General features: G+C 41.5%; 1 protein-coding gene across 2 annotated transcripts in view; it reads right to left on the reverse strand.

Moving 5' to 3' along the window:
• Positions 1-14,739, reverse strand: part of FRMD4A (FERM domain containing 4A) — a 663,610-nt gene extending 648,871 nt beyond the window's left edge. For both annotated transcript variants that reach the window (XM_067030461.1, XM_067030463.1), the window contains exons 1-2: positions 14,422-14,739; positions 5,269-5,388 (exon numbers count right to left, since the gene is read on the reverse strand). In XM_067030461.1, the coding sequence (XP_066886562.1) occupies positions 5,269-5,329 (61 nt within the window). In that variant the 5' untranslated portion in view covers positions 5,330-5,388; positions 14,422-14,739. The remainder of the gene's footprint in view (positions 1-5,268; positions 5,389-14,421) is intronic.
• Positions 14,740-16,092: the final 1,353 nt, after the last annotated feature.

Here is a 16,092-nt window from a genome sequence, read left to right on the forward strand (position 1 = left end):
ATGTCACAAAGAAAGAAAATTACAGGCCAATATCACTGATGAACATAGATTGAAAAATCCTCAACAAAATATTAGCAAACAGACTCCAACAGCACATTAAAAGGATCATACACCATGATCAAGTGGGGTTTATTCCAGGAATGCAAGGATTCTTCAATATACACAAATCAATCAACGTGATACACCATATCAACAAACTGAAGGAGAAAAACCATATGATCATCTCAATAGATGCAGAAAAAGCTTTTGACAAAATTCAACACCCATTTATGATAAAAACCCTGCAGAAAGTAGGCATAGAGGGAACTTTCCTCAACATAATAAAGGCCATATATGACAAACCCACAGCCAGCATCGTTCTCAATGGTGAAAAACTGAAACCACTTCCACTAAGATCAGGAACAAGACAAGGTTGCCCACTCTCACTACTCTTATTCAACATAGTTTTGGAAGTTCTAGCCACAGCAATCAGAGAAAAAAAAGAAATAAAAGGAATCCAAATAGGAAAAGAAGAAGTAAAGCTGTCACTGTTTGCAGATGACATGATACTATACATAGAGAATCCTAAGCATGCTACCAGAAAACTACTAGAGCTAATCAATGAATCTGGTAAAGTAGCAGGATACAAAATTAATGCACAGAAATCTCTGGCATTCTTACACACTAATGATGAAAAATCTGAGAGTGAAATTAAGAAAACACTCCCATTTACCATTGCAACAAAAAGAATAAAATATCTAGGAATAAACCTACCTAAGGAGACAAAAGACTTGTATGCAGAAAACTATAAGACACTGACGAAAGAAATTAAAGATGATACAAATAGGTGGAGAAATATACCATAGTCTTGGATTGGAAGAATCAACATTGTGAAAATGACTCTACTACCCAAAGCAATCTACAGATTCAATGCAATCTCTATCAAATTACCACTGGCATTTTTTACAGAACTAGAACAAAAAATTTCACAATTTGTATGGAAACACAAAAGACCCCAAATAGCCCAAGCAATCCTGAGAACGAAAAATGGAGCTGGAGGAATCAGGCTCCCTGACTTCAGACTCTACTACAAGGCTACAGTAATCAAGACAGTATGGTACTGGCACAAAAACAGAAATATAGATCAATGGAACAGGATAGAAAGCCCAGAGATAAACCCACACACATATGGTCACCTTATCTTTGATAAAGGAGGGAAGGATATAATGGAGAAGAGACAGCCTCTTCAATAAGTGGTGCTGGGAAAACTGGACAGCTGCATGTAAAAGTATGAAATTAGAACACTCCCTAACACCACACACAAAAATAAACTCAAAATGGGTTAAAGACCTAAATGTAAGGCCAGACACTATCAAACTCTTAGAGGAAAACATAGGCAGAACACTCTATGACATAAATCACAGCAAGATCCTTTTTGACCCATCTCCTAGAGAAATGGAAATAAAACCAAAAATAAACAAATGGGGGCTTCCCTGGTGGCGCAGTGGTTGAGAGTCCACCTGCCAATGCAGGGCACACGGGTTCGTGCCCCGGTCCGGGAAGATCCCACATGCCACGGAGCAGCTGGGCCCATGAGCCATGGCTGCTGAGCCTGTGCGTCCGGAGCCCGTGCTCCGCAACAGGAGAGGCCGCAACAGGAGAGGCCAACAGTGAGAGGCCCAAGTAAAAAAAATAAATAAATAAACAAATGTGACCTAATGAAACTGAAAAGCTTTTGCACAGCAAAGGAGACCATAAACAAGACCAAAAGACAACCTTCAGAATGGGAGAAAATATTTGCAAATGAAGCAACTGACAAAGGATTAATCTCCAAAATTTATAAGCAACTCATGCATCTCAATAACAAAAAAACAAACAACCCAATCCAAAAATGGGCAGAAGAACTAAATAGACATTTCTCCAAAGAAGATATACAGATTGCCAACAAACACATGAAAGAATGCTCAACATCATTAATCATTAGAGAAATGCAAATCAAAACTACAATGAGGTATCATCTCACACAGGTCAGATTGGCCATCATCAAAGACTCTAGAAACAATAAATGCTGGAGAGGGTGTGGAGGAAAGGGAACCCTCTTGCACTGCTGGTGGGAATATAAATTGATACAGCCACTATGGAGAACAGTATGGAGGTTCCTTAAAAAACTAAAAATAGAACTACCATATGACCCAGCAATCCCACTACTGGGCATATACCCTGAGAAAACCATAATTCAAAAAGAGTCATGTACCAAAATGTTCATTGCAGCTCTATCTATGATAGCCGGGACATGGAAGCAACCTAAGTGTCCACCAACAGATGAATGGATAAAGAAGATGTGGCACATATATACAATGGAATATTACTCAGCCATAAAAAGAAACGAAACTGACTTATTTGTAATGAGGTGGATAGACCTGGAGTCTGTCATACAGAGTGAAGTAAGTCAGAAGGAGAAAAACAAATACCATATGCTAACACATATATATGGACTCTAAGAAAAAAAGAATGTCATGAAGAGAGTAGTGGTAGGACGGGAATAAAACACAGACCTACTAGAGCATGGACTTGAGGATATGGGGAGGGGGAAGGGTGGGCTGTGACGAAGTGAGAGAGGGGCAGGGACATATATACACTACCAAGTGTAAATTAGATAGCCAGTGGGAAGCTGCCACATAACACAGGGAGATCACCTCTGTGCTTTGTGACCACCTAGGGGGTGGGATAGGGAGGGGGGGAGGGAGGGAGACGCAAGAGGGAGGAGATATGGGAACATATGTATATGTATAACTGATTCACTCTGTTGTAAAGGAGAAACTAACACACTATTGTAAAACAGTTATACTCCAATAAAGATGTTAAAAAAAAATAAATGAGGTAATGCACATAAAAAACAAAACAAAACAAAAATTATATAGGTCATGTAATATAGAAACCAGAGGGAAATTAACCTAAAAATATAAATAATGTAAGAGAGAAAATGTAATGTCTCTGCTAAATATTATTACACTATCTTATGAAATAGTTGCCATTAAGTACTTTATTTCCATGTTTATCACTTGTTCTTTCACCACATTAATTCCTATCTTAGTAATGATTTCTCCCAGGGCTGCAAACGGGCAGGGCCAGCATTAACATGTAATTTAAATATTGTTTCTACTTTAGAATCAAACCAGATGCTGGCAGCCAGTACCTCATTCTTTCTCTTCATTGCTAACAGGAGGGACCTAGGAGCCCCTGAGCTGGGCCTAACACAAGAACAAAAGACAGTTGAGGCTAGAATGAGAAAGCCATGGAGATATCTTCATTCCTTACTTTTGCTAGAATAAGAGCTAAAAAATAATTAATTACACAATGTACAGAGGTAAGCCTCCCTCCCCTTCTGAGGTTTCCCAAGTGGAAACAGAAATACAACCTAATTAGACCCTGAAAAAAAATGCTTAGAATGTTCAACATAAAATAATTAATACCAAATGCCCAAAAAGTCAATAAGTAGATGGTAAATTTCAGACTCCTCCAGCCACATATTGTGAAATGGTCCCAACCATGCAGTTATGTTAAATATTAATGCTCCTATACACCATGTGTTCACATAGAATGAGAGAATATATATAAATGTTTGGGAAGTCTACCTTAATTACTAGAGTTTTGTCCATTTCATCTGTAGCTGCTGTTGGGACTAGGTGTTGATTATGTGGCTGGAATGTGATTAAGACAAAGACTAATTATACATAACATCTATCCGCCTCTCTCATTTCACATCAAAGTGACCAGACAGGTCTCCTGATGTCCCAGTTATCTGCTCATTTGGGGCCTATAATGCCATTCCCAGGCTGGCACAATTTCTAAAAGAGTTTTGTAAGGAAGATTAGCCCTTCTTTTAGAACCTGCAAAAGGGCAGCACCGCCAAGTCCCCAAAATCCATGCCAAGGAGTTCATTTACATACTGGGTCATAGGACTGCTTCTTCCCAGGACCACTAGGGCCCCTCTGCGTGGGAAGAGAACCTAATAGCTCTGGGCAAAGGCATCTGCCAGTCAGGTGGTGTACTGGCTCTCTGCCCAGGACAAATCCCTTGTTACGACCTTGAATGGAAGGCAGGCATCAGTACTGCTGAGTCATCAATCCTGGCCGGTAGTGTGGAAACTCAGGCAGCAACCTTTTTGCTGCTGCAGCAACCAGTGCTGTACTTCAGAGTCCTTCCTATCCAAACCCAACTCCTTAACACAAGTATAAGAAGAAACACTGGCCTGAAGGTCTAGGGCCCAAAGGACCAGAACAAGTGATGGCCTGGTAGGCTTTGGGCAATGAGCTTGTTAGAAATGTAATATAATTGATTTTTCCTTTCTGATTCACCCCTTTTTGTTGGCATGGATTCCTGTAGAGACAGGGAAATGCTAGGGGCATATACAGTGGGCAGGAGGTGAAAGTCGTTGGAGTCTCTGCAAAGCGGTTGGGACCAATGAGATGAAATGCAATCAATCTGGGATGCTGCTCAACTTTCCCAGGTCCTTAGGTAGTCGGTGCATTGACATCTTATTGAATAAAATGGGGACAAGTCTAAGAGGTGGGGCAGCAAGAAGTGCACTCAGACAGAATTCAAAAAGGTCCTAAAAGGAAGGAGCGGGGACCTGGAACAAGAGGGAGGCATTAGAGCCAACTCCGACTCAACAAGGCAGACTGCCTGCTGACACCTCTACTTCTGGACCCAGAGGCTCAAAATACATAGTGAGAGTCCGTAAAACTCCACCTGGAAGGCCAGCTTTCAAATGTCAGGGGATGTGTTCCTAGCAAGTTTGAATTCCATTAGTGATTTTGTAGACAGGGCCAGTCTTAAGCAAAGTCAGCTCGAGTCTGTGTCCCCAGTGCCCTGGTGACTCTCTGGTCCTGGGACTCCATTTTTCTCCAAGTTCCCACACAGGCTTAAGGACCGTCAGCTTCAGGACCCCTGAAGACCTCTTTCCATGGGAACCCCTCACTCCTTCCCCAAGCTGCCTCCTTCACCACTGTGTTTATACCCTCTTGGAGCACATTTCCTATTTTACCACATATGGTTATCTATTATCGTGCCTAGGGAGCCCACCAACCTATATATCCTCTGGCGGAACCAAGCCTCCAGCATCTTTATGTTCTTCTGCAGTTCCCTGAAGACGGTGATGTTCAATAAAGGTTTGCAAAATTGATTTAAATCATGAAAATATGGCCAACGTATCACAAAAATGAATTGTCTCTAATAGAATTCCAATCTGTGTGACACCTGAGTATAGTAAAGAAAAACTTTTTGTACCTAGAAGTCTTTTCTTGTGGGACTCAGCAACTTCTGCAGACATGTGTAAATTTGTAAGCATTCTTTGAAGGGTACTTGAGGGACGTAAACCACCAAGAAACTGAAATCACTCTTTGCTCCCTGGAATAAAAAATATAAACAATAAAGCATTTTCTCTTTTACATTGAAATTTGACATTTTATGATTCATAATCGTAAATCATAGTACAGTATTCTTTGTCTTCTCCCAACAGTAACTTGAATTTTCAGTAATTCATAAAAATTTTCATCTTCCAGACTACCAAAATTATTACTAATTGTTTATTTTTAGATAGTTAACATTTTTTAGACAATAAGCCCTTGTAGATCAACTTTGCCTACCATTATTTTTTTAATAGATCTTTACTGGAGTATAATTGCTTCACAATACCGTGTTAGTTTCTGGTGCACAACAAAGTGAATCAGCCATATGCACACACACGTCCCCATATCCCCTCCTCTTGAGCCTCCCTCCAAACCTCCCTATCGCACCTCTGTAGGTCATCGCAAAGCACTGAGCTGATCTCCCTGTGCTATGCAGCTGCTTCCCACCAGCCAACTATTTTACATTCTGTAGTGTATATATGTTGATGCCACTCTCACTTTGTCCCAGCTTTGCCCTCCCACCCCATGTCATCAAGTCCATTCTCTATGTCTACCTCTTTATTCCTGCCCTGAAACTAGGTTCATCAGTACCTTTTTTAAAAAATTCCATATATATGCATTAGCATACGGTATTTGTTTTTCTTTCTGACTTTCTTCACTCTGTATGACAGACTCTAGGTCCAACCACCTCACTACAGATAACTCAATTTCATTTCTTTTTATGGCTGAGTAGTATTCCATTGTATCTACATACCACATCTTCTTTATCCATTTGTCTGTCAATGGTCATTTAGGTTGCTTCCATGACCTGGCGATTGTAAACAGTGATACAATGAACACTGTGGTGTATGTCTCTTTTTGATTTATGGTTTGCTCAGGGTATATGCCCAGGAGTGGGATTGCTGGGTCATATGGTAGTTCTACTTTTAGTTTTTTAAGGAACCTCCATACTGTTCTCCATAGTGGCTGTAACAATTTACATTCCCACCAACAGCGCAGGAGGGTTCCCTTTTCATCACACCCTTTCCAGCATTTATTGTTTCTAGCTTTTTTGATGATGACCGTTCTGACTGGCGTGAGGTAATACCTCATCATAGTTTTGATTTGCGTTTCTCTAATAATTAGTGATGTTGAGCATCTTTTCATGTGCCTCTTGGCCATCTGTATGTCTTCCTTGGTGAAATGTCTATTTAGGTCTTCTGCCCATTTTTTAACTGGATTGTTTGGTTTTTTGATATTTAGTACCATGAGCTTTTTGTATATTTTGGAGATTAATCCTTTGTCCGTTGTTTCATTTGCAAATACTTTCTCCCATTCTGAGGGTTGTCTTTTTGTCTTATTTATGGTTTCCTTTGCTATGCAAAAGCTTTTAAGTTTAATTAACTCCCATTTGTTTATTTTTGTTTTTATTTCTGTTACTCTAGGAGGTGGGTCAAAAAAGATCTTGCTGTGGTTTATGTCAAAGAGTGTTTTTCCTATGTTTTCCTCTAAAAGTTTTATAGTGTCTGGCCTTACATTTAAGTCTTTAATCCATTTGGAGTTTATTTTTGTGTATGGTGTTAGGGAGTGTTCTAATTTCATTCTTTTACATGTAGCTGTCCAGTTTTCCCAGCACCACTTATTGAAGAGGCTGTCTTTTCTCCATTATATCCTTCCCTCCATTATCAAAGATAAGGTGACCATATGTGTGTGGGTTTATCTCTGGGCTTTCTATCCTGTTCCATTGATCTATGTTTCTGTTTTTGTGCCAGTACCATACTGTCTTGATTACTGTAGCCTTGTAGTAGAGTCTGAAGTCAGGGAGCCTGATTCCTCCAGCTCCATTTTTCGTTCTCAGGATTGCTTGGGCTATTTGGGGTCTTTTGTGTTTCCATACAAATTGTGAAATTTTTTGTTCTAGTTCTGTGAAAATGCCAGTGGTAATTTGATAGAGATTGCATTGAATCTGTAGATTGCTTTGGGTAGTAGAGTCATTTTCACAATGTTGATTCTTCCAATCCAAGACTATGGTATATTTCTCCACCTATTTGTATCATCTTTAATCTCTTTCGTCAGTGTCTTATAGTTTTCTGCATACAAGTCTTTTGTCTCCTTAGGTAGGTTTATTCCTAGATATTTTATTCTTTTTGTTGCAATGGTAAATGGGAGTGTTTTCTTAATTTCACTGTCAGATTTTTCATCATTAGTGTGTAAGAATGCCAGAGATTTCTGTGCATTAATTTTGTATCCTGCTACTTTACCAGATTCATTGATTAGCTCTAGTAGTTTTCTGGTAGCATGCTTAGGATTCTCTATGTATAGTATCATGTCATCTGCAAACAGTGACAGCTTTACTTCTTCTTTTCCTATTTGGATTCCTTTTATTTCTTTTTTTTCTCTGATTGCTGTGGCTAGAACTTCCAAAACTATGTTGAATAAGAGTGGTGAGAGTGGGCAACCTTGTCTTCTTCCTGATCTTAGTGGAAGTGGTTTCAGTTTTTCACCATTGAGAACGATGCTGGCTGTGGGTTTGTCATATATGGCCTTTATTATGTTGAGGAAAGTTCCCTCTATGCCTACTTTCTGCAGGGTTTTTATCATAAATGGGTGTTGAATTTTGTCAAAAGTTTTTTCTGCATCTATTGAGATGATCATATGGTTTTTCTCCTTCAGTTTGTTGATATGGTGTATCACGTTGATTGATTTGCGTATATTGAAGAATCCTTGCATTCCTGGAATAAACCCCACTTGATCATGGTGTATGATCCTTTTAATGTGCTGTTGGATTCAGTTTGCTAATATTTTGTTGAGGATTTTTGCGTCTATGTTCATCAGTGATATTGGCCTGTAGTTTTCTTTCTTTGTGACGTCTTTGTCTGGTTTTGGTATCAGGGTGATGGTGGCCTCATAGAATGAGTTTGGGAGTGTTCCTCCCTCTGCTATCTTTTGGAAGAGTTTGAGAAGGATAGGTGTTAGCTCTTCTCTAAATGTTTGATAGAATTCGCCTGTGAAGCCATCTGGTCCTGGGCTTTTGTTGGAAGATTTTTAATCACAGTTTCAATTTCAGTGCTTGTGATTGGTTTATTCATATTTTCTATTTCTTCCTGGTTCAGTCTCGGCAGGTTGTGCATTTCTAAGAATTTGTCCATTTCTTCCAGGTTGTCCATTTTATTGGCATACAGTTACTTGTAGTAATCTCTAATAATCTTTTGTACTTCTGCAGTGTCAGTTGTTACATCTCCTTTTTCATTTCTAATTCTATTGATTTGAGTCTTCTCCCTTTTATTCTTGATGAGTCTGGCTAATGGTTTATCAATTTTATTTATCTTCTCAAAGAACCAGCTTTTACTTTTATTGATCTTTGCTACTGTTTCCTTCATTTCTTTTTCATTTATTTCTGATCTGATCTTTATGATTTCTTTCCTTCTGCTAAATTTGGGGGTTTTTTGTTCTTCTTTCTCTAATTGCTTTAGGTGCAAAGTTAGGTTGTTTATTCAAGATGTTTCCTGTTTCTTAAGGTATGATTGTATTGCTATAAACTTCCCTCTTAGAACTGCTTTTGCTGTATCCCATAGGTTTTGGGTCATCGTGTCTCCATTGTCATTTTGTTTCTAAGTATTTTTTCATTTCCTCTTTGATTTCTTCAGTGATCACCTCGTTATTAAGTAGTGTATTGTTTAGCCTCCATGTGTTTGTATTTTTTACAGATCTTTTCCTGTAATTGATATCTAGTTTCATAGCATTGTGGTCAGAAAAGATACTTGATACGATTTCAATTTTCTTAAATTTGCCAAGGCTAGATTTGTGAACCAATATATGATCTATCCTGGAGAATGTTCCATGAGCACTTGAGAAAAATGTGTATTCTGTTTTTGGATGGAATGTCCTATAAATATCAATTAAGTCCATCTTGTGTAATGTATCATTTAAAGCTTGTGTTTCCTTACTTATTTTCATTTTGGATGATTTGTCCGTTGGTGAAAGTGGGGTGTTAAAGTCCCCTACTATGATTGTGTTACTGTCGATTTCCCCTTTTATGGCTGTTAGTATTTGCCTTATGTATTGAGGTGCTCCTATGTTGGGAGCATAAATATTTACAATTGTTATATCTTCTTCATGGATCGATCTCTTGATCATTATGTAGTGTCCTTCTTTGTCTCTTATAACGGTTTTTATTTTAAAGTCTATTTTGTCTGATTTGAGAATTGCTACTCCAGCTTTCTTCTCATTTCCATTTGCATGGAATATCTTTTTCCATCCCCTCACTTTCAGTCTGTATGTGTCCCTAGGTCTGAAGTGGGTGTCTTGTAGACAGCATATATATGGGTCTTGTTTTTGTATCCATTCAGCCAGTCTGTGTCTTTTGGTGGGAGCATTTAATCCATTTACATTAAAAAATCGATATGTATGTTCCTATTACCATTTACTTAATTGTTTCGGGTTGTTCTTGTAGGTCTTTTCCTTCTCTTGTGTTTCTTGCCTAGAGAAGTTCCTTTAGCATTTGTTGTAGAGCTGGTTTGGTGGTGCTGAACTCTCTCAGCTTTTGCTTGTCTGTAAAGGTTTTAATTTCTCCATCAAATCTGAATGAGATCCTTGCTGGGTAGAGTAATCTTGGTTGTAGGTTTTTCTTCCTTCATCACTTTAAATATGTCCTGTCACTCCCTTCTGGCTTGCAGAGTTTCTGCTGAAAGATCAGCTGTTAACCTTATGGGGATTCCCTTGTGTGTAATTTGTTGTTTTTTCCTTGCTGCTTTTAATATGTTTTCTTTGTATTTAATTTTTGACAGTTTGATTATTATGTGTCTTAGCGTGTTTATCCTTGGGTTTATCCTGTATGGGACTCTCTGTGCTTCCTGGACTTGATTGACTATTTTCTTTCCTATATTAGGGAAGTTTTCAACTATAATCTCTTCAAATATTTTCTCAGACCCTTTCGTTTTCTCTTCTTCTTCTGGGACCCCTATCATTCGAATGTTGGTGTGTTTAGGGTTGTCCCAGAGGTCTCTGAGATTGTCTTCAATTCTTTTCATTCTTTTTTCTTTATTCTGCTCCTTGGCAGTTATTTCCACCATTTTGTCTTCCAGTTCACCTATTCATTCTTCTGCCTCCGTTATTCTGTTATTGATTCCTTCTAGTGTATTTTTCATTTCAGTTATTGTGTTGTTCATCTCTGTTTGTGTGTTCTTTAGTTCCTCCAGATCTTTGTTAAACACTTCTTGTATTTTCTCGATCCTCGCTTCCATTCTATTTCCGAGATTCTGGATCATCTTTACTATCATTACTCTGAATTCTCTTTCAGGTAGTTTGCCTATTTTCTCTTCATTTATTTGGTCTTGTAGGTTTTTACCTTGCTCCTTCATCTGTGACATATTTTTTTGCCATCTCATTTTTTTTTTTTTATGAGTGGGATTGAGTTCCTGTTTTACTGGTTGTTTAGCCTGAGGCTTCTAACACTGCAGTTTGTAGGCTATTGGGTAGAGCTTGGTCTTGGTGTTGAGATGAGGAACTCTGTGAGACCTCACTTCCATGAATATTCCCTGGGGTCTGAGGTTCTCTGTTATTCCAGTGGTTCAGACTTGGAGCTCCTCCCACAGGAGCCTCCGTCTGACCCTGGGCTCATGAATCAAGATCCCACAAGCCACGTGGGGTGGCAAAGAAAAAAGAGAACAAAGTAAAAAATAAAATTAGACTAGGAAACTAACAGATATGTTAGAAAGAATGTAAAAATAAAAGTATAGATGAATCGACAACTGGAAGGTACATCAGTACCACAACAGTAAGAAAGAGGAGGGAAGAGAAAGAAAAACAAAAAAAGGGTTGGGGGGGGAGGCCTTGGCTGTGGAGGGTAGGGCCTAAGCAAGGGTGAGGTTTGGGCAGTGGGTGGGGCCAATGCTCAGGACCCACAGGGCTGGAAAAGGCTCTGGGAGTCTGGGGGGTGGGGCTTAGGCTCAAGGTACAGAATGGGCCCAGGCATGCCCCCCATCCCTGGTCTCAGAGGGCAGGGAACCTCACCTGGTAGCCCAGCAGGTTTCCTGGGCTCGAGTGGGCGGGGCAAACGCCCTCTGCTCCTCTCCTGCTCCTTCCGCAGGGCCCCCTGCCTGCCTCTCCTGATCTCCCCAGCCTCTCTCCTATGCCCTCAAGGACCCACGTGGCCTAGAGGGGGATTCGGAGGGCGGGGGAACTGGCTTTGGAGCTCAGCTGGCTCCCTGGCCCACGTGGGCCAGGGGATCGCCCTCCACTCCTCTCCCGCTCTTCCTGGAATGTCCCTCCCACCTGCCTCTCCTGGTCTCCCCAGCCACAGGGCCACCAATCTTGTCTGGCCTCCACTTCTCCTCCCACCTCAGTCCCCCTACATCCTACTGGTTCACTCTGGGGTTCCTCTCGTCTCCCTGGGGGTCAGAGTCCCCCACCAGCAGCCGGCAGGTGCCTAGCTGTTGGGAGACGCTAACTCCGCGTCTTCCCACACCACCATCTTGACTCCGCCCCTACTTTGCTTACCTTTAGCATTGTGCCCTTTTGTACTCTCATGACTCCCATGTCAGTAGAGTCCTAATCTGTTACCATTAAGTTATTATAGATGGTTTTAATTCATTTTCTTCAAGAAGCAAATTAGAGAAAATTATTTCTATTTGTCTAAACTTCAGTAAATGCAAATTGACATATTCAAGCCAAAGAAGAGTTTTTCCTCCATTTGCTTCTTCTGCTTTATATATAAATGGGTTCTTGTCCATAATTTTTAATACTCGAACAAAGTCTCTGCTTATATAAGCACAGAGATGATGGACGGATGGAGACAGACATAAATACATACAAGCATAAGAGAGTGAACATGTATTTGAATTTATATTATACGTTCATATTATATAAAGGCAAAATTCGAATCAATTTTGGAAATTTTCTTACAGGTGATGTGACTTAGACACGGAAAAGGATGGAAGGACAAAAGGTTTACCAGAGGGAGATTACCCACCAAAGATAGAGGCTTACAGGAAGGGTTGTGGAGGGAATAGTGATGAGCTTTGATGCATCAGTGAGTGATGACAAAGGGATACAGTGAGGAAAGTCAGGGCAAAACAGTGAGTTTTAGTCTTAATTATGTTGACTAAGATCATTAAAGATCAGTGCCAATGAATCAGTAGGGATTCATTTATTGTAGGTATTATTTCATTCATTTTTCCAGCAGTTTCAGAAGAAATACTATTTATATATAATGGCATATATTCAATTATGGATAAATATAATTTACTTGCAAACACAGAAATCCCTTATAGTTTAGTAGTAAATTATATTCATGACAATTATATTTGAGGAGAGAGAAAGAGAGAAGATCCCCCAGATACTCACATTGTAGGTTTAGATTCATTCTGTCAAAAGATATAGAAAGTAATATTACAGGATAAGCTATCTGAGAAATGAATTTTAGTTTTTTGTATTGTTTTGGTTTGGTTTTGTACTGAAGTTTTCTCACAACAAAATAATGTATTTTCCCAGCACTCCACCATTTAAGAAGACAGTCCAAGGCCTTTGAACTCTAGAAGTCAAAACTTATCTTGCCTGGGAGGAGTTAGATTTTATTTTTAAAACTGTGGGCTACCAAGGTAAGAGAGGTCACTTGTCCAAAAGAGGAACGTGCTGAGGACTGGAAGAGAGGGAACTGGCCCAACCCAGTCTTGACTCCTCAGGAATGGACGAGGCAAACAGGGTGCGCAGGGACAGTTCTTTGTACAAGTGGTGGGGACGTGCCCTCTGTCCCCAGGCAGCTCCTTGGAGACAGAATGACAGGCTGGACACTAAGCCTGCATGCAGCTTTACAAGCTGTGATAAGGGTCCCTTCTGGCCAAGCCTGTGGATGGGAGAAGACCTTAGCAAAGAGCTCCCTGCAGCTCTCCCAATGCAGCCGGGAGATCAGGGACCAGGGCAGCAAAGGTACCAATGTAGCAGGCATTGCCATGGCAACAACTGTGCAGCTATAAGGATGCTTTGGTTGTAGGCAAAAAAAAAAGCAATGGCAGTGATTAAAAAGGGCATCTTACAGAACCAAAGAGAAAACTGAAAACCGAGATCTCCAAAAGGACAGAAATCAGGGAAGTTCAGGGTATCAAGGCAACCAGTGAGGTCCACTCTCCTCAGGGTTCCACTGTTGGGATGCTTTGGTTTCAGCTATTTTCTGTCCAGGTATCAAGTACTCAGCTTCAATTCAAGCTTTCAAAATAACACTCACTTCAAAATTGAGGGTGACTGGCTTGGTGGGGTGGCTGCCCACGCCCCTGGCCAAGGAAGGGCAGGCACTTCGCTCACAATGCCCCCAAGCAGTACGCACACAACTAAGGGGGGGGGATTTCCCAAAGGAACACGAGAGGCTGTTTGCTAAAGCAAAGGAGCAAACTGGCAAAAACACAGGTGTCTGCTACAGAAAGGGGCCCCTGTGAGCTAAGGAAAAGGCCCTTCCAATTCTTCCCAGTCACATAAGAGCTAGGATATTTTATCACCCAGTGTCGTACAGGGGCGCTTCCTAGTGATTGATATTCACTTGTGATCTATGATGATAATGGCATCTTGAGCCATTTTTATCTCAGTTTAGAAAAGTAAAGCCATGAGACATTTCTTGTGCCCAAGCGTAGTGGGGAGAATTCATTCTAGTACGTTCCAGTGTAGTTGCTGGTGATTTTCTACCTGTTTTTCCACTTCCACTTTGCACCCTTCACTGAAGCCCAGGACGCTGACCTATGTAGGCTGTATGCGAGCTCCTGGCCCTGTGGCTTCTGGCTGGGCTGGCTCCGTGAGGGGAGGAGGTTGGAGGGCAGGAAGAATTTGCGGTTATAGGGCGTTTTCCCCCAGCCCCTCCCTGCTGGGTGCCACGGAGCGGCGGCTTCTCTGAGCTGAAGGTCGCAGCTCCAGCCAGGCAGCCTCTCCTTAAGGTCCCTCTCCCCAGAGTTCGCAGCACGGCTCCCTCCTTTGCCCCTCCATCTCACCAAAAGATGCGTAACAGCTCCTTGTTGGTACCCCTATACCGCTCGCCTCCACTTTATAAAAATCGCTTTAAATAACTCACCAGTTAGAGGAGTCCATCTGTTTCCTGCCTGGACCCTGCCTGATACTCATAGTAAAAACGAATTCAAGTCGAGGAATCAAGGAAGCGATAGCCATCTGGACTCAGCCAATCACATCCTGTTTTCAAGCACAAGAGCCAGTCTCTCCTTTGCCCAAGATTAAAAATGATCTGAGCGGCTGCAGCAGCAAATTTACGTCTGTCAAAGAGCCTAGGAAAGATCAGAGAGCAGCTTTCAGCGCAGCTTGCTTTTCAGGAGAACGTGGAGCCAACCGTCACGGGAGCCCATGAGAACCCCCGCCCTTGACCTCCCACCAAAGCGATACAAGCACAATCAGCTCAACTGTCATTCTCACGCTTGAAGAAGGGGCAAGATGGCGCCTGGGTTTGGGCACCATGGCAACGTCACACTCTCCCTCACCAGATCACACAGGTGCCATTGCCAGAGCCCATCCACACGCCACTGGCTGCTGCGGGTTGTGCCAGGACAGTCTCGGGAGGCTTGTGCCCCGGTTGCCATAGTGGAAGAGAGTGGCTAGACCACACACATTACATATGTGTGGGTGTGCACTGGTGCCAGTTGGCAGCATGTGTTGTTGATCCTATTTCAAAAGCACCCGACAGTCAGCTGCCCCAGGGGAGAGAAGAATGTACCTGCCGATCAGAGGTAGACTGAGAGACAGGATGCCATGCGGTGCTGTCGTGAGACAGAGCTGCAGCCTGTCCCAGGAATAGAACTGAGAGAACAAAAGTGATAGCAAAGGGAGGAGGGGCTTGGAGGTTTCGAGAATCACCTTCTGCCTCAAACATGTTGGAAAAGGCAGACTAGCCGACCGTCTGGCAGTTTTTCCTATGGACTGGGAAATAGATGCTGTGAATTGTCAGAGCTTTTGAAACCAGTGCTAATGTTACCTTCACGAAGGAAAGGGCAGGAGAGAGTTAAATCTCAAAACCCAAGACGACTAGGGGTCAAGGAGAGAGACACGGGTAGAACTGAACAGTATGCCCACAGAAGACACTATGGAGAAGTTCAGAGATGGGGAAGACCCTCTAAACTGACCTGGTGGGCTCTCTCTTCCTGACACAAGCCAAGCTGTAAAGAGACAGCCGTCCGCCTCGCACTCAACACTATGGGCTGGCTCAGGCAACACCCATTCCTGCTGTTCCACGTGCCTTCTTGCATTACAGAGACTCGAGTGTCAAAGACTGTATTTCCAAGACTCTCCTGCATCCAAGCAAAGGCGGCTTGGACTTCAAGATACCTTTTGGGGGAGGGGGCAGGGAGACACAACTCAACCACAGCAGTCTTCTTTTTCCTCTGGAAAGGAGGATTGAAGTTCACTCCAGATTCTTGCTGTGGTGATGGCTGTGTAGTTTGGTGGTTGCTAAGTTAATCGAAAAGTATTTCAACTTTCACTCAATAGAATGTGTCTAGCCTTCTCAAGTTATCCTTCTGTTGCCTTTGAAACATCTCAGAGCTTCAATAATCACTATGGTATACAAGAACTCTACAATGCAAACTAAAAATACACTACATAGAGAAAATAAAGAAAAAGCAAATGAATCAAGGGGTATGCTATGTACATGCACTGTGGGATGTGATATTATAATTAAATGTTCTCCTAATATATCTAGAAGTTTAATGCAATCCCAATCGAAATGCCAGATTTTTTT

Source organism: Kogia breviceps, chromosome 3 (assembly GCF_026419965.1).
Source record: "Kogia breviceps isolate mKogBre1 chromosome 3, mKogBre1 haplotype 1, whole genome shotgun sequence".
Lineage (NCBI taxonomy): Eukaryota > Metazoa > Chordata > Mammalia > Artiodactyla > Physeteridae > Kogia > Kogia breviceps.